Source organism: Nicotiana tabacum, chromosome 15 (assembly GCF_000715075.1).
Source record: "Nicotiana tabacum cultivar K326 chromosome 15, ASM71507v2, whole genome shotgun sequence".
NCBI classification, from domain to species: Eukaryota; Viridiplantae; Streptophyta; class Magnoliopsida; order Solanales; family Solanaceae; genus Nicotiana; species Nicotiana tabacum.
The window spans coordinates 11,411,032-11,431,628 of record NC_134094.1 but is presented as its reverse complement, the minus strand read 5'-3'; the positions used below and the strand labels follow the sequence as shown (position 1 = coordinate 11,431,628).

Here is a 20,597-nt window from a genome sequence, read left to right as displayed (position 1 = left end):
TCAATGTTTTTAGTATTCCCCAATTAATATTTTTTATATTAGTTTCAAGCAGTGTTGGACAATTTTATATATTCATAAGTGTCGGATGAATGTTGTCTCTGCCATGGCTTATATTAGTGTTACATTCTTTAAGTAAATGTTAAAAGTTTAGTCCTAGCTACATAGTAAACTGGGTTCACTTTGGAATACAATTTTTAATACGTGTTTAGCAATAATTGGATGAATATAAGTATTTAAGATTAGGAGCAACTGAATTTGAACAATATTCTCTCTTCACAAACAGCCTTTATAGTTCAGTAGTATGAATAAATATTTTATTTTCCTACTACACTACATGTGAATCTGTCGATGACCCAAGCTTGTAGAGCTCTTTGTTCTAATTATTCTTTTGCCGATTATAATCAAGTAGAGTATTTGATTAATTGATATGAAATTTAGGATACATTATTTGCAAGAATCTTCACTAAACAATGGTTAGCTAATTCAGTTTAGTTAGTGTCACACCTCTTTTTTCCCGCAATCCTATTACGAGGTTGAGTTAGAAGAGTTTTTCCAATTAAAGTGACGTTTTGAAAAGGGATTATTTATTATTTGGAGTCGCCACTTGGAATTGAGTTTTGGTGTTCCAAGTCACCTTTTATTTGAATCCCTTAACAAACGGAAGTTTTGACTCTTTATTTATGGTCTACAAAAATAGAAGACAGAGTAAGAAATTTTGTTGACCGAGGGAAAGGTGTAAGGCATCCCTCGAGTCCCGTGGTTCTAGCACGGTCGCTTTTATTGACTAACATAAGGCTTAAATCAATTATTGACTATGCTAGTATATTACTGGTTGTGATGTGTCTATTATCGCTTAATTAATTATTAAATTTTATTAATTGTTTGGACCCAGATGCGATACGCACACAAGGTATTTCTTTGAAGTTAGATGTTAAACCAAAGTACGAAATATACACATGGTTAAGACATAATTATTTTAAATTTAAAGGCATCGAGACGCGGGAATGCGCACATGATTATTTTATTTTTCAAGCATATCAATCCAAGGTTCGGGTATGAACACATGGGCTAATATTTAAAGTGCGTCTAAAACTTTCTAGCATATTTAGAGTAATTCATTCCTAAGCTTGAAATTATTGTGAAGGTCACGATTTATGGATACTATTATGGATAGAAATGGTAAGATTCGGTTATTGGAATTATTAGCCAATTCATTTATCTTACTATTCTAGAAGGATTCGGATGATCTATTAATTTATAAGTAATAGACTAGCTTATTCATCTTGGGCCCGATGATTCTGATTTGGCCCAATTAATTCAAATTAACTATCAAAAGTTCATTGCCTACTAAACTTGTGTCTAGGCCAACTAAACCAAATAACAACTTGTTCAATTTTAACAAACCTTTCTTAACATGTAGGCACTCGAGTACTCCAATTGCTAATTAACCCAGAAACTAACTTAATGACTATATCCAAACAAACAGTATGGAGACAAACTACATAAATTTCGCAATACAAAAGCATGTGTTCCTAAGCATAGTAGTACAGCAAACAAAAACGGAAGGATATACCTCCAGCCAATTCACTTAACTTTTACATATGTTTATCAAACAACAATTCATGCTCTTTTCACGTCCTTTTATATCTATGCCACACAATAGCTTTATTGGTTCAATTAAGAAATGTATAAAAAGCTAGATAAAATGTCTTAAAAACCTTTTTTTTCTTCTTCATTACATTTCATTATCAAAATCTGTCTAAAACAACATAAATACTACAAAACTAAACGAAGATGGGAAATCCAGTGAGTTACAGATTTATCACACATGTAGGCAATAGCACCAAAATATCTATATTACAAAAAGATAATCAACGATGAAGGGACGGCACAACATATAGCTTTCAAACAAACAGATAAACACATTCAATAAGATGTCGATGGTAATTTATCACAAGCAAAAGGGGAAATTGAACCTTTAGAGTAATGTTTTCTTCTTTATAATATAACAAAGTTCTCGACAGAACGCGCCGAACAATCACGAACATGAGGAATTTGATGATACAACCCAACAGCTGACTCAAGACCGGAACTTTGAACGGAAATCGACACTAATTTCAGGTGGGTTTAAGGTGCTACATTTAGTGATATGGGTTGGAGTTGAAGCTCGATTTATGGAATTTTTATGGCTGAAAATTTCTGGGTTTTGCTACAATAGAGATGGAAACCAACACTGAAGAAGAAAGCAGCCTTTTCGTTCTTCTCTCTCTCTCTCACGCTATTTTCCTCCTTCTAAGATCTTCCCTTTGAGTGCCTAACTGTGTGTCTCTCTCTCTATATATATATGCAAGTAAAATGTGTAAGTGAGTGATCCCCCCTAACTGTAATGGGATCGTGGTTATATATTGTGTGTGCATGTGACGTGAGGGAGTGGGAGTGCGGGGTGAGAGAGATGAAGGGAGTGGGTAATGGGACTATTAAATCAGATTTTTGAGATAAAGTTTTGAGATAACAAACTTTATCTCTTTTAACGTAACTTCATTTTTTTTTTACTTATTTTTTTTTGTTTTTAAAAGATAAATTAAATTAGAAATATAAGAAGATTAACCAACATTTCTTACAATATAGAAAAACTAAATATTTATATGTACTTTAAACAATACTAAGAAAATATACCATAATTTACTTATTAAAATTCTAATTAAAAGAAACAAAATATTTTTGTTTGTAAATTTTCTTTTTCTCTTTACAAATAGAAATAAACTTTGTATTCTAAAAGTGTGAATATTTTTGTATTTTTATAAACTCTACTAAAAGTGAGATAAAGTTTAAAAATATCAAGATTAGACCTAAAAGAAATATTTACACTAAAATAGTATAGAATTTGGGTGTGGTAAAAAATTAGTTGTTCACAGTTAGTATATAGTCCTATCACTCTAAAAGCCCAGAAAGATAATTTACCAGCCCTACAAGAGAGATTATAAGGCAGAGTCAGAAATAACTAATTATAGAAACAATAATGCAAGAAAACTATAGGCTTGAACAGCTAAATTATCAAAAATAAGGAGTGCAAAAAGAAATCCAAGGGGAGAACGGGTACGTATATTGAGGTAAAGTTCATACTTTTAAAACTGCAAAGAACAGCTATCCAAAGTACCTATGTCTAATTGACAAATTATCAGGTTCATAAATGATGATGAAAAAGGGCAAACAGAACTCTCATATTGCTAAAGTGCTTGCCTTAACAGCATCCTTACAGACAAGAATATTTGGATAAGCAGCATTCACTCGAGATTAGGAACGTCAATCTATCCAAGGAAATTCATGATCACCAAATGGAGCACTAAATTGCAGAGAACAAAATCTGCATAAGCACGTTCTGGTGGCAAATCCTGCAGTAGTGGCAAAATATAAGGAAACAACAATATATATATAATAATTCTCTACTTCTATTATGAAATGAGCAAGTTATTAGATGATTAGGATGAGAACGCCATGCATTTGTTGTTAATCCAAAACTTCAGTTTCTCCTTGCATCTCAGGAAAGTAGATCGAATAATGAATTGATGAGCTGGAAACTATGAGAGAAGATCTTTCCCAAAGAAAGCTTACCTTGAATTCCTTGTTTTCTTTGTTTACTTGGATTCGGAGACAAACTGCGACCAAAGATAGATACAATTGGTTAAACTCAACATTTTCCCACGAAGAAGTGTATGACAGAGAACAATAAGCTCACCAGCAAGGACTGCAGTGCCTACACAAGAGAGTACCCCAGAGAGAAAAGAGTTGAATGGGAAGGACCCAACAATAGCCATGTACCCAACCTGATAAAGTGAAAAAAGGTTAACAATCCCCATTAGGGATAAACAAAGCACGTTGACATCTCAATTTCAGATACAGAATAAATTCCGCACTCTTTAGGCATGAGCAGTAAAATAGCTGAAAGGATCTCCATGCAGGCATGAAGCAGCAGCGAAGCTCTATACACAGGCAAACTTCAAATAGATCTTACTTATGCTTATGAGTCGAATCTGGGATAACATGAATGTCTAGCTTTCTTCTTTTTATACAATGTTATGAGCAGCTCTGGTCTCAAGGACTCATTCTGACCAAAATAAGAGGCTTTACTAACTTCCAAAGGAAAATCGGCTAGCATTTTGCATAATCACATAGAACTTCGAACATGTCGCATAACCTCAATAAATGATGTGTAGTAACTAGTAATACATATCTCTCTTCTCCATTCCGAACACCTAACGCCAGGTATCAAGAGCGTTACTCCTTTCATTGCTGGTTTCGCAATCTATTATTTGCAGGTCATTTTGACTAGTTAAGCGATCAAAAGATGTTTTGGACGGGTAAAAGAAGGACAACACATCAAGTACTATGGCAGAGTCCAAGCAAATGCTTCTGTTACACTGTCATCAAGAACCAATAGCTTAAAGAGCTAGCCTAAGAGCATGAGGTTTGAGTGGCCTGTAGCATGAGATATATGATCTATGCAGTGAAAAATGTATTCAAGGAATGAGTGGTGGAGGTGGTGCACATGACCTAATATCAACCTGTTTGGTAGCGGTGGAAGTAGAAGCAGAAGAAGATAAAAAATGAAATAGGATGATATTCACCCTTTCGAGGTTTCCCACAGAAGCTCTCACTTTCTCGCAATGCATTGTGCCCATATGCCAAGGGCAGAAGATTCATATAAAGGTGCTTTAGTGAGTTTTTCTCGCTATTTCAATTGAATCATTCTACCAGAGACATCGCTCCATCCCTGTTCCATCAGATGTAGCACCCTTGTGATGAGTTAAGGGCTTGTAATGAAGATAAGGGTATGGATGAGACCATTACAACAACATACCCAGTCTTATCCCACACCGTGGGGTCTGGGGAGGGTAGTGTGTACGCCGTCCTAAGTTGCTCTGATATGGCAGTTTAGGTGCCGCACCCGTGTCGATACGACACTAGTATGGGTGTGGGTATGGTATCCGTACCGGATCTGGTCAAACAATTTTGGGTACTTTGACCACGACTGACAGAAAAATTCGAGACGAGATACAATTTGATTACCGAAATCAGAACTAAAACTAGGGTAAATTTGAAGAAAATAGCATATCTTATATGGGAAATCAATCTTTTACTTATCTACAACTTGAGAATAAAAAGGAAATCCATACTTTACAAGTTATACGTAAGTATTCCACAAAATTTCTCATAAATTAGAGAGATTTTTATTTTTTTAAATTATTTTTAGCCGGATCCCCGCACCCGTATCCGTACTAGGATCCGTATCCTTGAATCTTAAAATTTACATCTTGAAAGATCCGACCTCTAAATCCACACCCGTGTCCGAGCAACTTAGACGCATACCTTACCCCTACCTTATGAGGATAGAGAGGCTGTTTCCAATAGACTCTCGGCTCAGAAAAGCATAAGCACCACATTAATGAAAATATGGACAAAAAGGGACAGTACCAAAAAGCCATATAAAAGCAGAATAAAAATAACAAGGTAATACGGTAATCCACAATGAAAGAAAACAACGGTTAGTCATAAAAACCTGCTGCCCACAGAAAGCGAAACTGTGTACCAATACTATTGTTATAAACACTCTAGACTACCTACTCTACTACCCTAATCCTCGACCTACATACCTTCCTATCAAGGGTCATGTCCTTGGTCAGCTGAATCTCCGTCGTGTCTTGCCTAATCACCTCTCCCCACCTTTTCTTTGGCCTACCTCTACCTCTCTGTAGGTCCTCCAATGTCAACCTCACACCTCCTCACCGGGGCGTCTGTGCTCCTCATCCTCGGATGACCAAACCACCTAAGCCGCGCTTCCCGCATCTTGTCCTCAATAGGAGCCACACCCACCTTGTCGCGAATAACCTCATTTCTGATCCTATCTAACCTGCTGTGACCGCACCTCAACATTCTCATCTCTGCTACCTTCATCTTTTGGACATGAGCGATCTTGGCTGGCCAACACTTAGTCCCATACAACAATATTGGTCTGACCACCACCCTGTAGAACTCACCCTTAAGTATCGGTGGCACCTTCTTGTCACATAAAACACCGGAAGCGAGTCAACATTTCATCCATCCCGCCCCAATACGATGTGTGACATCTTCATCAATCTCCCCATCCCCCTAAATAATAGACCCAAGGTAGCTTGACTGATGCCCAAGTGCTTTAACAGTTCATATTAATTCTCACAGACAATAGATGACTGCTCACTCCCAACCGGGAGAAGTTATCAAGTCTGATCAGTTTAAGGCCATAAATTGTGAAGGAATATCAGGGTATCAAAGGCCTTTCATGAGGAGAAACTGTAAATTCACTTTAACATAGATTTCTAGGGACATATTAACCTAGAGCAGTGCAATAACCTTGGACAGTGCTGCTGCCAAGACCCAGTACAGGAATTTCAAGAAATAGGATAAGTGCAAGGAGACTTCTTTTTGTGATGTGAGCACAGAAAAGGAGATGTTCTGAAGCAACAATAGACCCCAGAGGAGTAAGATGATGATATTCATGGTGGTTCGTAGAGAATCCATTAGGACAACGCAATTTGGTGCTGTTTTGGTTTAGAAAAAAAAGGAGGAGTTCCATCATCAAAGAAGTAATAGTGTAGACTCTTCCCTTGGTTCGACAACAGCTTTGCTAAGACAATGACATTAGCAAGAATGCTTCTTTCTTCAGTAAAAGATCGATTACTAACTAATAATTTGGCCATTTTATTTATGCAAACTTGTACTTTAAGCAAAAAATTGTTGTTTACAGCTGTTTAAATGCTAAAATCTTTTGTAGAGAAGTTACAATACAATTTCAACATTAACTCCAGAGTTAGATCAACAAAAGCAATCTATAACTCCATAATCAAAGGTTCCACCCAACTGTTATGGCTTGTGGGTTCTATTGTACCGTCAGCGGTCAGCATGATTAGAGGGTATGAGCTCTTCACCAGGGGATTAAATGCTATATATAACACATCAGCAATTTCTGAGATGACCAAGAGACCAAATGCCAATGAAACCTAAATCTATTTTTCTTTTCTTTTCTTTTTTCCATCTAGGGCCAAGCCTTAGGACCAACCGCAGCCTTCAGAACTCGGGGATAATGAGCCCGCCCCTCTACCATAAACCTAAATCTACTTACGCTGCACAATGCCCGCCATGAACTCATTAAGCCTCAGCATCCAAAAGCAAAACAAATGGTTCAATTAACAATTAGATTTTGCTCAAAGCCTCAAAGTAAGCACGTAAGAACCAAATAATTCCAATATTAGCCACGTATCGTCCAAGTTTACCAATACAAATAACATAGCCAACACAATAAACCAATACATAGATCTATACAGTAAAATCAATCAATCTAACCACGAGTACATATAAGACAGAGTATATTCATAACAAAAAAAAATATTACCTGAATTACAGCGGTGAATATAGCAAACAGGACATATATATCAATGATCTGTTTTAAAACAAAAACAAAAACAAAAAAATCAATTAAGGATTCAGTAGTATAACTAAAATAAAGCACTCGTATAGCTGATCCCGACTAATTTGACCAAAACTAGTATTGAGATGTATTGATTGATTGATATATAGATCTAAAAATGCTCTTGTGAACATAAAAATGGTGAGAGAGAGAGAGAGAGAGAGAGAGAGAGAGAGAGAGGGTAACCTTGAGATTAGTGGGAGTTGAAGCGTAAGCAGAACGGAGAGAGTGGAGAAGTGCTTGAGCGTCTTTGGTCGCTGAAGATTTCGCCATTTTTCTCTCTCACTTGCTAGTTGCGACCTCTAACTGATATGAGATGAAAGTGTTAAACCCCCAAACTAGTCAAGTATAAAACGGGTCGAAATGAAATATTCAATGAAAAAGAAAAACCAAAAACAAATTTAAAAAAAATGTCAAATGGCTTTGAATCTCACAGTGTTAGTATTATTTATACATCGTGCTCCTTTATAATTTTGAATTTAAGAAAATAACTTTTTAAAATTTCTTATGTATAAATGACAGATCTCTTACGTATAAATAATATAAAAAAAAAGAAATATGATCATAAAACTATAAATAAATTTGTAAAGAGCTAAAAAAAATTAATTGACCCGGATGGTGAAGAGGGAAAAGGTCTAAATTTGCATCTATTTTGTCATATGTTATACTTACGGGTGGCAAATGGGCGGGTTGGACTACAATTGGACGGGTTAAAATGGGTTGAACTAATAAATGGGTCATTGTACAACCTTGTCCAAATGTTACTTGGAGTGAAATGGGTTGGGTCAATATGAGTTAACCCAATCCGTCCAACTTGATACGTTATTTTTACAATACAATATCCTTTTTTTTTTCTTGTAGACCATCAATGTCACGAGAAATCTTTACTTTTTGTATATGTTCTCTTTTATTTTGAATTTTCTTTTTGTAAGACTCTATCAACAACTCGTTCTATGACTAAGATCACAACTAATTCGATTGCTTAGATCTGATAGTATTGAACTTGTTAATTATTGTAATTAATAAAAATAAATGAAAATGTTAGAGAATTATTTAATTTGCAAGGTAAATTCTTGTGCTTAATACTAATTCAATCATCTATGGTGCAAAAGTACGGTTGAAGTAATGTTTTGTTTTCTAAAAATGAACTAATATTTTGTTTTCTAAAAATGAAACTTTTCAAAGGTAATAATTATATGAGATCTATTCTTTCACTTTTAAGATTAAATTAATTCCTATTTTATTTTAAATATTCCAAACAATATGATTGATCCACAAATGTGATTTATAAAAAGAACAAATGTTTTGACCATATAAGATAATTCTATTTTATCATGAGATTATAAATTAAAATCCACCTTTCTGGATAAGGAATTACTCATATTTTTATTTGATTGAGCATCAGTAGAGGTTCACATATATCCAGCTTCAAGAGAGAATTTTGGGCAATCACATGGGCCAAAGTTGGGCACTATCATGGGTCAATTTGGGCTAGTGATTTTTCATTGATTACTTTGGGCTAGCCCAAATTAGCCCATTAACAAAATCACTCTAGCCCAAACCCATTAGTACTTGGACGGGTTGAGCGGGTTGGGCGGGTTACATGGGTTGGGCATGTTTTGCCACTCTAGTTATACTTTTGCTCCTAAGAGCTCAGCGTGAAATAAATATATTTGACGTATCCAAATTTATAAAGTGTCCATATTTGCTTATTAATTTTATATTATAATTTAAAATTACTTTCAAGTTAGAGATAAAAAATAATTGTTATATTTGGATCCATATGACTTGTAATGTGTAGGTTATAGCTTTATTTCTCTTGCTTGTTTACTATAGTCGGGTTGGTACGGCTTTCTAGGACATGAGTACCCTTATCACTTTTGGAGCTTTAATTGGTAAAAGCAAGATCATAAATAGAAGAAAAAGCTACAGAGTAGAGGTTAAATTTAAAACATCATTTTGTTTTTTTAGCTGAACGTGAATTGTTTCTTGGTAATTAATAAAAGTCCATAGTTACCACCAAAAAAAATGTGTCTTGTTCGTTTTTTCTTAATATTCTTTTGGTTGAATTCTTGATTTATTCGGGCTAGTAATATAATTCTAAGTTATGCAAACTTTTGATTTGATTAATAAATGAACATGTTATTTATTCAACATGTTCCATTTTTAGATGATTTACAAAGGTTAAACATTTATAAATCAAATTGACACATAGTGTTCATTTGTTACCTCATATATACATCTAGATAATTGCAAATTCATCATATTGCTTAATAATGTTGGTACTTTTTATTTATTGGCAGTGACACATGTGATTTTTCCTTAAGACATGTGCATTGTCTGCCTTGAACAAACATCGCAAAAGCGTGATGAGAAGACTAGCTGTGGGGATGTATTGTGGGGAAATATAAAAATATTTGGTCTCAACTTTGATTATATTTAATTTATTCTTTAGTGTCTCAATGTTAAGCAAAAATTTGTTTTTATACATTGCACAACACAAATTATATATGTGGATGCATGCATATATATTACATTGAATTCCCAATGACCAAAAAAAAATATTACATTGATTCCCTAAGTTCACATTGTTTTGTGGACGATTACAATCTTCCGATTTCTTTTCTTTTCATCCAAATATTTAATGTGGTAAAGAAACAAAATATCATAAGTTCTCTCCAAATATGAAAAATTAATGTACTCACTAAGAATTATATCCTATTGGTGGCAGATTGAGGATTACACCTTAACTTGTGCGTTTTAGAACGTTTTTGTTATTAGGAAGTGATTAAAATTAAATACAGAGTATAGAAAGGGTTCATTCTCAACATACCAACTTATCACGATCCCAAATTTCTACCTTAAGATGTCGCGATTACACTTAATCTCTAAGACTAGGTAAGCCTAACACATACAGAGTTATTAATATATTTAAACCATTTAACTATTAAACAGGAATCAGTAATTGCCATACATAGCCAACAACGATCAATAGATTTACAATATCCCAAAACCGGCAGTATGAAGTTAGAAGCCTTTCTAAGAGTAACTAAGAAAATCAAATACATCACTGTTTGGAATAGAAGTAAATAATAACAATGTAAAACTCCAAAAGGTGACTCTGAGGCCTGCGAGCGTAGTGGCAGGTGTACCTTGAAGTCTGCGTATCAAAAACTCCAACAGCTAGCTAACGACCAGCAAGCTCAGAGGTACCGGGATCTGCACAAAAAATTTAAATAAGCATAGCATGAGTACACCACAACGGTACCCAGTAAGTATCAAGACTAACTTCGGTGGAGTAGTGACGAGGTACAGTCGAGGCACCTACTAGACATAAGAACTTGTACAAGTATGAATATAAAGCTAACAAAAGAACTATACTAATATAAGGCTAACCATGGAAAGAATGACAATACAACATTAGCAAATAGAGAGTAGAAGCAACAATTAGCAACAAGGAATAAACAGGTGATAATGCTGCCAAAAAATCAGAACACAATTAAAGTACTAATGAAACCAGGTAAGGAAAACAAGTAACAATCAAATAATCAATCGTTCTTACACAAGGTTTACACGAGAATCACCCTGAGGTACCACACCTCATAATCACAATCACAAGTCCCAAATCACGAATTATAATCACTTGGCATCTCGTGCCCACATTACCAATCACAACCGCAAGGACGACTCATGTACTACATGTGTAACGGTCCAACCGGTCGTTTTGCCTTCTAGAACCCCGTTCCCCTAAATAAGACTCACAGTATATGCTTTTACTGTTTTATGACTTGCGAGGATGGTTAGTTCAGAATTTGAAGGGTTTAGATTAAAAACGGAACACTTGGTCCCTTAGTTTTGCTTTAAAAGGGTAAGTTTGACTTCGGTCAACGTTTTGAGTAAACGATTGACGGTTCCCATAGGTTCATATGATGATTTTGTACTTGGGCGTTTGCTCAAATCGAGTTTTGGATAACCCGAGAGCGTTTCGGCACTTAATAGTGAAAGTTAGCTATTTGAAGATTTAAAGTTCTTCAAATTTGATTTGGAGTAGGTTTTGGAGTAATCGAGATCCGTTTGGAATTTCTAGCCTAAGAATAATTCCATATGGTGATTTAAAACTTGCACGCAAAAAATGGTGTCATCCCGAGTAGTTTAAGTATGTTTCGGCGAGTTCGGAGTGCGTTTGAAGAACTTGAATTTTCCAAGCTGAATCAATTTGGTTTGGGGTATGATTCTTAGTTTTGATGTTGTTTTACGCATTACGAGGGTTCGAGCAAGTCCTTTTTATGATTTCAAAGTTGTTGGTATATTCGGGTGTGGCCTCGGGTGTTAATCGGACGAGGCTCGGACCAAGTTTGGACTTAGGAGCAATGGTTGAAGCTTCTAGCTTCTAGTGTAACCGCACCTCTGCATGGACAGCCGCAGGTGCGAGAAAGAAGCCACAGAAGCGGTCCAGCAGAGGCATCTCAGAAGCTGCAGGAGTGGAGCCATTGGGCGCACCTGTGAGCGCGCAGGTGCGAGAGATGAGTCGCAGAAGCGACCAAGCCGCATAAGCGGCGTGAGACCCGCAGAAGCGGGCAAATGGTCCGCAGGTGCAGAATTTGACCCAACTGGAGGAGACCGCATCTGCGGGGATTTTTTCGCAGAAGCTGTCGTACCTCCGCAGGTGCGAAAATCACATAAGGCAGAACCTTCGTTTAAGTTAAGGTTTGAGTATTTTTTACTAATTTTCTTCTTTTTTGGGGCGATTTTGGAGCTTATTGAGAGCGGTATTCACCTAGCAACTTAGATATAAGTTAATTCTACCTATTGTGACTTAAATACATAGATTATGAGTAGATTATAACATGTAAACTGTGGAAATCAAGGGTTAAGATGAAAAACCTAGATTTTTGATAAAAATGAGATTTTAACCACGAAAATAGTTATGGAATGGGATAAAAATTGTATATTTGAGTTCTTAAGGTTATGGATGACGATTCTCTCTGAAAATTTCCGAAATCCGGGCACGTGGGCCTGGGGTGAATTTTAGGAATTTTACCAATTTGGGTTGGGTAATTACCCTAATAGATAAGTTATGAAATTTTGAGTATTTATTGATTAAATTATGTAACGTTTGACTAGTTTTGGATTTTTCGGCACCAAACTGAGGCTATAACGCAAGATTGTGATCGGGAAGTGAGCTTTGAGATGAGGTAGGTCTCTTATCTAACATTGTAAGAGGGAATTTACCCCATAGGTATTTTAAATAAATAATTGTTGATAATTGTGGGGGCTATGTACGTACGAGGTAGCGAGAGTCCGTGCGTAGCTACTATTATGCTATTGTCCGGGTAGTTTATGACCCAATTCATGAACTATTTGGAATTTTTGCATCATACTTGATAGTTTAAAATGCCTAAATTATATTGGTATTTGTTGGAGAAATTGTGAAAGATCGCTAATGAAATTCGTATTGCTTTTGTATAAAACCTCAAAAATGTTTAAGTCAAATGCTTATAATATATCCTTCTCTTCTTGTGGAGTAGGCCGAATGCCTCGGCACTCGATAGATGCATCTATGGTTCGTGCCGCTCGATCATTGGTAGTGTACACATTATTCTGGATCGGGTCGTACGACCTCGACATAAATTGTGTTTAATAATAAAAATTACACGGTCTCTTAACATTATTATTGCAGCTTGTGAAGATAAATGACTTATTGAAAATTATTAAATTGTGAAAGAATTATTTATTCCTGCTTGTTAAGGAAATTTGTTATTATTCCCATAAACTGTGCTTATTTAAATAATCATATATTAATATTATTGACCCATAGTAAGTGTCGAAATCAACCTCTCGTCGCTACTTCTTCGAGATTAGACTCGATACTCACTGGGAGCTGTTTTTTGAGCCGTTCTGTAACTCCTAGAGCCTCTCCTTTGTATTTGTACTTTGTTTATTTCATGTTCTGACAGTAGTTGAGTTTTGTATAATTTACTAGATACTCATACACTTATGACACCAGGTCTTGGCACACACGCTAGTAAAATTGTGGTTTTGAACTATTACTTGGTTTTATTTATTTAAACCTTTTTTTTCCTTAAATATTGCAAATACATAAAGTTTAATTACTTGAAAACTTATTAAAATAGGAAATATATATTTAATTCATTAGTTGGCTTGCCTAGCGCTGACGTTGGGCGTCATCACGATCTATATGTGAAATTGGGTCGTGACAACATGAAATGTGCCGATACCATTAATATTTCAGATCTGCATGGACGACTCACATGCAAATAGTAACAATACCTCATATCCGCATGGACAACTCACGTGACTGTAGCACCCCGAAAAATTTCGAAGTACTTAAGCACTATTAAGAAAGTTGATATGCGCTAATTATATTATTTTGTATGTAGACGAGGACTATTAATATGATGGATATTAATTGGATATGATAATAAGTGTACGAGGAATATTATAAGTGATGTGGGGTCTAAGGATAGACCTAAGTCCAAGTCAAGTTGGAAATTACATGATAGACTAAAGTTCTAAATGAGTACGCATAAGATCAAACTTTGGATGAGCATATCTATCTCTCTCTCTCTCTCTCTCTCTCTCTCTCTATATATATATATATATATATATATATATGTGTGTGATGGACAAATATATCCAATGAAAGTTCTTTGAGTCTAGTTTCTATCTCTTCAAACCGTTTGTCATTTGGACATTCCTACAAGAAGTTATAACCAAATTACCAAATACTAGCAGAGGAGTCTGCGGATTCGAAACATCTGAGGCTGCGTCCGAAAGAAAGGCTGGAAGTGAAGTGCTGCCATAACATACAGGTCCGCATCCGAGCTTCAATGAGGAGTGAAGTGGGGATACGAAGCATCCGGGGCCGCATCCGAAACCCATAAATCTGGGCTTATAAATACAAAACCGGGGGAAGAGAGTATTTTGTGTATTGAGGGTTAGGGTTCTTGAGGTGAAGAGATGATTTTGAGTTCAAATCAAGTCCAATCAACTAAGATAAGTTGTTAATAATGTTTTGGGTTGATTCTTACTCAGTATACATGAGTTCTAACATCATTTTTGCATCCAAATGCTAGATTTCATCATCAAATCCTCAAGAACACAAAAATCACCAAAGTTATAATTTTTCAAGATTGATCTACTAGAGGTAATTCCAATGCTTCAAACTCGTTTATTATGAGTAGTTAGAGGTATTTAAAGCATTTGTTACAAGTTTTATTGGTTGAAAGATTGGATTATAAAACTCTAATTCATGGCATGAATAGTACTTTTGAGAAAATAAGAGAGAAGATGAGTAGTGATCTTGGCGATGAAATTGATGAGTACAATGAACCTATGGAGTTATTTGTTGGCAAAAGTTAGAAGTGATCAATTAAATAATTGCTCGAATTGTATATTTTGCAAGTGTTGATTATGGAAGACGATGAATAGTAACTTGGTGGCAATGGACAATTGATGTAGTATCACTAATGACTTCGAATGGGTATTAAAACATAAGAATGGAGTTGAATGGTCTAGCATGTAAAACTATTTGGCGATTTGAGTTGTTGGAGGCTTGTATCCAACTTATGAGCCATATATGGATGTTGATCAATATCTTATGTTATATTTTGATGTAATTAAGATATATAATTCTAGATATCGACTTGTTGGTGATGTTGATCATTTTAATCAACATTGGAATGATGGAGGAGGATTGAAGGCTTGTGAATGTTAATAAAGCGAAAGCGATGTAAGTTGATTAAAACTTACTCTTCTTGAGGGACTTTCTCTAAAAGCATGTTTCGAGTTAATACTTAAGTGTTTGCAAATGTGCTTTCGTGCTTGTGGGGACAAACAAGTACGGATGTCTCCATGTATTAAAATATTATGTTACATATGTAGTGTCATGGTGTATTATAAAATTTTATTTTAAATCTTGTTCGCAAAAATGACACTCAAGGTAAATGTAATAAGTTTTTATCAAAACTTACGTATTGACAAGAGTATACATATTTGAGTGCTAAAGATAAGTTTTCATGAAAAGTATTTTCTTTTGGAAATTGATGAGCAGAATAACATTTGTGGTATCTTTTAAAGATTGATGTTAAATTGCTAAAGGCTTTAGCATGTAAAAGGCTATTTATTTAAATTTTGTTCAAGCGATTTAAATTTTCTGTAAATGCTATAATTTGATAAAAAATAGATCCTTCGAGGCTACTATGCTATGAATCTATTTTTGAAGTATCAAATATTTTGGGAGTTACTTGTGTTCATCGAGATTGGCTTCGGATATATCGTGTTCGTTGTCATGAAATTACACGTACCAGTGTAGGCGTAGATGGTCACTTTGTAGTATAGACTACGGCAGAGTGCTCTCCCTCGAGAGGGTACTATTTTGTGCTATTATTAGCATGGCTGAGTCGATTCGTACGGCATTACGATGAGACGACCTGAGCAAATATGGTATATGATACTTGCCGCTAGGTACTGTGAGCACCTATTTTTTGACTATATTTGAATTTTTATCACATTCTACTATGTAAATATTTTCAGAAATTTAATATAAATATTTTTTTAGCTTTGTTACATTTTATTTTAGGGTAAAAATTAATAATAATTTTAAAAATTCAAATATTACTATTTAGTATTATTTTTATTTTTATCTTTATTTTAAATAAAATGAATTAAAACCCCAAAAATAAATAAATATTAATTAATAATAATTATTATTATTATTATTATTTTTAAAAAAAATCGGATGGGAATTATAAAAATAGTAAAAGTAGAAATATAAGTAAAAGTAAAAGTAGGCAAAAATTGTTTAATAAAAAAAGTAAAAAAAAGTGAAAAATTAAAAAAATAAAAGTAAAAGAATGTGAAAATTTTAAAAAATTAAAATTAAAATAAAGTTGAAATTAAAAAATAAAAGTAAGAGTATCTGATTTTTTTTTAAATAAAAGTAAAGTAAGTGGAAATTAAAAATAAAAAGTAAAATAAGTAGGAAATAAATAATAAAAAAAAGTACAAAAAGTGGGATTTTAAATATATCAAAAGTAAAAAAAGTGAGAAATTAAAAAATAAAGTAAAGGAAAGTGGGGAATTATTTTTTTAAAAAAAATAAGAAAAATGGGAAATGAAAATTCTTTTTAATTTAAAAAATAAAAAATCCGAATTTTTTCCTATAAATAGAAGAGAAATGCGAGGGGAAAAAAAGAGAGGGAGAGAAGAAAAAAAGAGGGAGGAGGGAATTGAGAGAAATTTATTTTCTTCTTTTAGGTTAAGGGAATTTCTATTTGTGTCATTCTTTTTTCGTCTTTCTTTCGAAAAACCCAGCAGCTTCACCACCCAAAAACAACCTTTAAACCTCCATAGAACAACCCTTTTAATAACATAAACTACCATCCAAACCCAGTCGAAACAGTGAGTTTTTTAGTTAAGGTCGTCGGCGAGTTTCGATGCTCCGTTTGAGGTCTTGCGTGCGGTCTGAATGAGTTTAAGATTCAAAGCTATAAAACCGTAAAGTTTCACATTCAACTTTTGAGGTCCACTTCTTATCTTGTTTTGATTAATGATATGCGTTGCTTATTTTTCTTTTGGTGTTCTTTGGTATTCATTTATATCTTGAATGAATGAAATTATTCTCTGTTAAACATGCCAATTTTTGAGCTTCCTCTTTGTATATTTATTTTAGTTCATTAGCATGTTCTCTTAAAAAAAGGTTCATCCATGAATGATTTAATGAAATTTGCTAATTGATAAGTGAGTTGTGATTGTTCATAAAAAAAATCTTATTGAAATGGAAGCTCAAGCAATGTTATGTCTCTATTTGGTTATTTAGTCCTTCATGTGTTAATAAATGAGCTTTAATAGTTCCATCTTTATTTTAAATTAAGTTGTCAATTGTCTAAAGTATAGAGTTAAGCTGTTAAACAAGTTTAACTAGAGTTATGTCATTAGTGAAGATTCAATGTTTGAGGCTAGACATATGAGTTGTTAAAGGAAGTGGAGTTGTGAAGTTACTATAAGCTAATAAAGAAAGTTATTTTATTTTTGGGCCAAAACTTGAAATCTGCTAGGCCCATTAATCTCATACAATGACCCATTTGTGTAGTTCTTGAATAATTAATTTAATCTATTTCATGTTTTCTACAATGATATACTCTTATGGCTTTACAAATCTCAAATTAGTTTAAGACAAATAATTCATAAACTTTGTAACTTGCTTTAGGCGCGATTAATAAATTATTGTGGCCATGGGTACGGTTCCCGTGGCATCGTCATGATACGTAAATCCCAATTCGAGTGCGCTTTTTACACGACTTGACCATAACTTCAAATAATAATAATAAACATGTTGTAAATCGCACGTGCGTTTCACGTGGCGTGATTTGCAATGTGTACCAAACGACAAGTGTACGACATCGTAACTTGTTTAAGAAATAACTCCATAAATACTAAAAAAATCGATTTAAATACATAATTTAAAGCGGTCAAAGGTAAAATGCACCATAGGTTTAAAATAGGTAATAAATCAGATAATTAAAAAGTAAAAAAAATAATTTAAAAAAATTATATAATTAGGCCAAGTATTAATTGTTAAGCCACCGTGCTAAAACCACGAAACTCGGGAGTGTCTAACACCTTCTCCCGGGTTAACAAAATTTCTTACCCGGTCTTCTGTGTTCGCGGATCATAAATATAGTCAATTTCCTTGATTTGGGATTTTAAAATAAATCGGTGACTTGGTACACCATAACTTATTCCAAGTGGCGAATCTGAATTAAATAATAATTTCATTTCGATTAATGTCACTTTAATTAAAAAAAACTCCCTACCCCTACCCCCTCGGAAAAAGGAGGTGTGACAGCTCCCCCTATCCATCGGGAAAAAGGAGGTGTGACAGCTCTGGCAACTCTGTTGGGGATACGAACCCAGAACTTCTAGTTCAGGGTTCAGAATTCGAGCTTAGATGACTTTTATACTTGGCTTTTGTTTATTATCTGATTTTTTACGTGTTTGAGCCTAATGTGCTTATTACCGCTCTTTACCGCTTTGATATTGCCGTGAACTGTTTATAAACTATTACGAAAACCTTTCTTCTCTCTGAGTCTTCTAAATCTTTTGGGAAGCGTGTGCTTCACTTGGCTTATTTTATGTTAGAGTCATATCCTAATTTTAGAACGAGGATCGGACAAGTTTCAAAGCTGGTGAAGTTTCTGTATTCCCGGTACGCTGCCCCCCCCCCCCCCGGCTCGAGTTGTCCGCTCGGGTAAACCAGATCTAGAACAATACACCCTAGGATTTAAACTTAGAATAACATAGCCTCATGCCGGATCCCTAGTAGGAACGTTTGTTTGCATCACGTGCATTTGACTTTGGGGACTCAACACACGGGTTGGGTCCATCTAGGACAGATGTACCCAATTTAAAAAGACCATCATGATGCATCTTACGTGCTACTTGTGCATTTGTTTGTGTCGGCTTGCATGTTGACCGACTTCTAGAATAGGGAAAGAAAATTTTAAAAAAATAGAAAAAAAAAAAACAAGAGTGAGAGTTAGGTATTTTTAAAAATATTCTGAAAATCTGCCTAAATTTTGAAGAAAAAAAAGAGAAAGAAAATAAGCCAATATTTTCAAAAGTCATGATTCTCCTGTTCAGTCAAAACTGACCGAACTACGCGGGTCTGATTCTCACCGGATGTGAGATACGTAGGCAACCTCATCGGTTCCGGCTCCAATTTTTAAAAATAAAAAAAAATCCTTTAATTCATTTTTAGGAGTCTTTTCTTAGAAAAATCCAAACACAAAAAAAAACTTTAATCCCCAAAATATTTCCTTATAGAAGTCTTTCATTTGAAAAAGGAAAACAAATCAATTAAAATCCAAAAAATATTTTCAACCTTTTTTTGTAAGTCTTTCTCCCAAATTTCAAAAACAAAATGAAAATCTAAAAAAATAGTTTCTTTCTTTTGAAATTAATAAATAATAAAAAAAAATCAAAATCCAAAAATATTTTCTTTCTTATTTAGATGTCTTTCTTTCATCGATTCCCAAAAATAAAAATAAAAAAAATAAAAAATTGAAATCGAAAAAAAAAGTTGAAAATATTTTCGTTGCTAGGAGATTTTGTCGGATTATTTGTATATGAGTAAAAAAAAGAGTTAGTTTATATATTTTATTTCTTATCTTTCCGAACTACACGAGATCTGATTCATGCGGCGTCATAATACGTAGACAATCTCTATTGGATTCGATCATAGCCATAAACAAATTGAGTGAAAAAATAAACCGAAAAAAAATTCAGTGAAAAAGAAAGAAAAGAGTGACAAAAAAATAACAGAGAAAAAAACAGAGAAAGAAAAAGAAATCAAGATATGAAAAAAAAAAAAAAAAAAGCCTCCCGAGATGGAATCAGTTCACCCCTATTGGTGAATCATTCTCGAGCTTATTCTAAAAGCTAGTCATGCTAGCTCTACTGCAGTCATTAACCCCGAACAGGCCAAACCCCGAGTCCCCCTTGCACCGAGCTGATGCTAGATGTAAATACTAATCCGGAGGAGTGGGACATGATACTGAAGATTGTTGGACTCTCAAAAGAGCAGTGGAAGAAAAGGACCCTAATATGATGAACAATCCTCTGCCTACTCACGCCAATGTGCCATTAGTCGGAATGATTTGTGAAGATGAAGAATTTGATCCGTCACTGAAGGTCATTGCATCCATTGCCGAGACAGAAGAAAAGCTAAAAAACGGTCGCTAAGCCTGAAAGTTCTTCATCATACGGGAGTCTCGGTAGCTAGTCTTGCTATCCTTTCTGCGTCCGGATTATCTCAGGGTGTGATCCAAATATTTTACTTTATTGTCGTACTTTTCGATGTAAACCTTTCTATCTTCAAAATTAAAAAAAAAAGAATAAAAAAATCAAATGAAATTAATATTTCATTGTCTATGATTTTTTTTTTTTAATCTTGTCACTTTTCTTATTCTCTTTTCAGTTTTGATTCATGTAGATTTTAATAACATGACATGTTTGCGGACTTCATGACTAGATCCTAAAACTCTGTCAAACTTCGAAATAATGAATCAAGAAG

The 20,597-nt window shown here is 34.4% G+C and overlaps 1 protein-coding gene across 1 annotated transcript; it reads right to left on the bottom strand.

Moving 5' to 3' along the window:
- Window positions 1-3,105: 3,105 nt before the first annotated feature.
- LOC107809964 (dolichyl-diphosphooligosaccharide--protein glycosyltransferase subunit DAD1) lies at window positions 3,106-7,846 on the bottom strand. Its single transcript, XM_075230547.1, has 5 exons — window positions 7,688-7,846; window positions 7,427-7,474; window positions 3,737-3,824; window positions 3,613-3,656; window positions 3,106-3,392 (listed from the first exon to the last, which is right to left on the bottom strand). Exons 1-5 carry the CDS (start codon window positions 7,772-7,774, stop codon window positions 3,309-3,311), a joined length of 351 nt encoding a protein of 116 aa, XP_075086648.1. The 5' UTR covers window positions 7,775-7,846; the 3' UTR covers window positions 3,106-3,308.
- Between the last annotated feature and the right edge of the window lie 12,751 nt (window positions 7,847-20,597).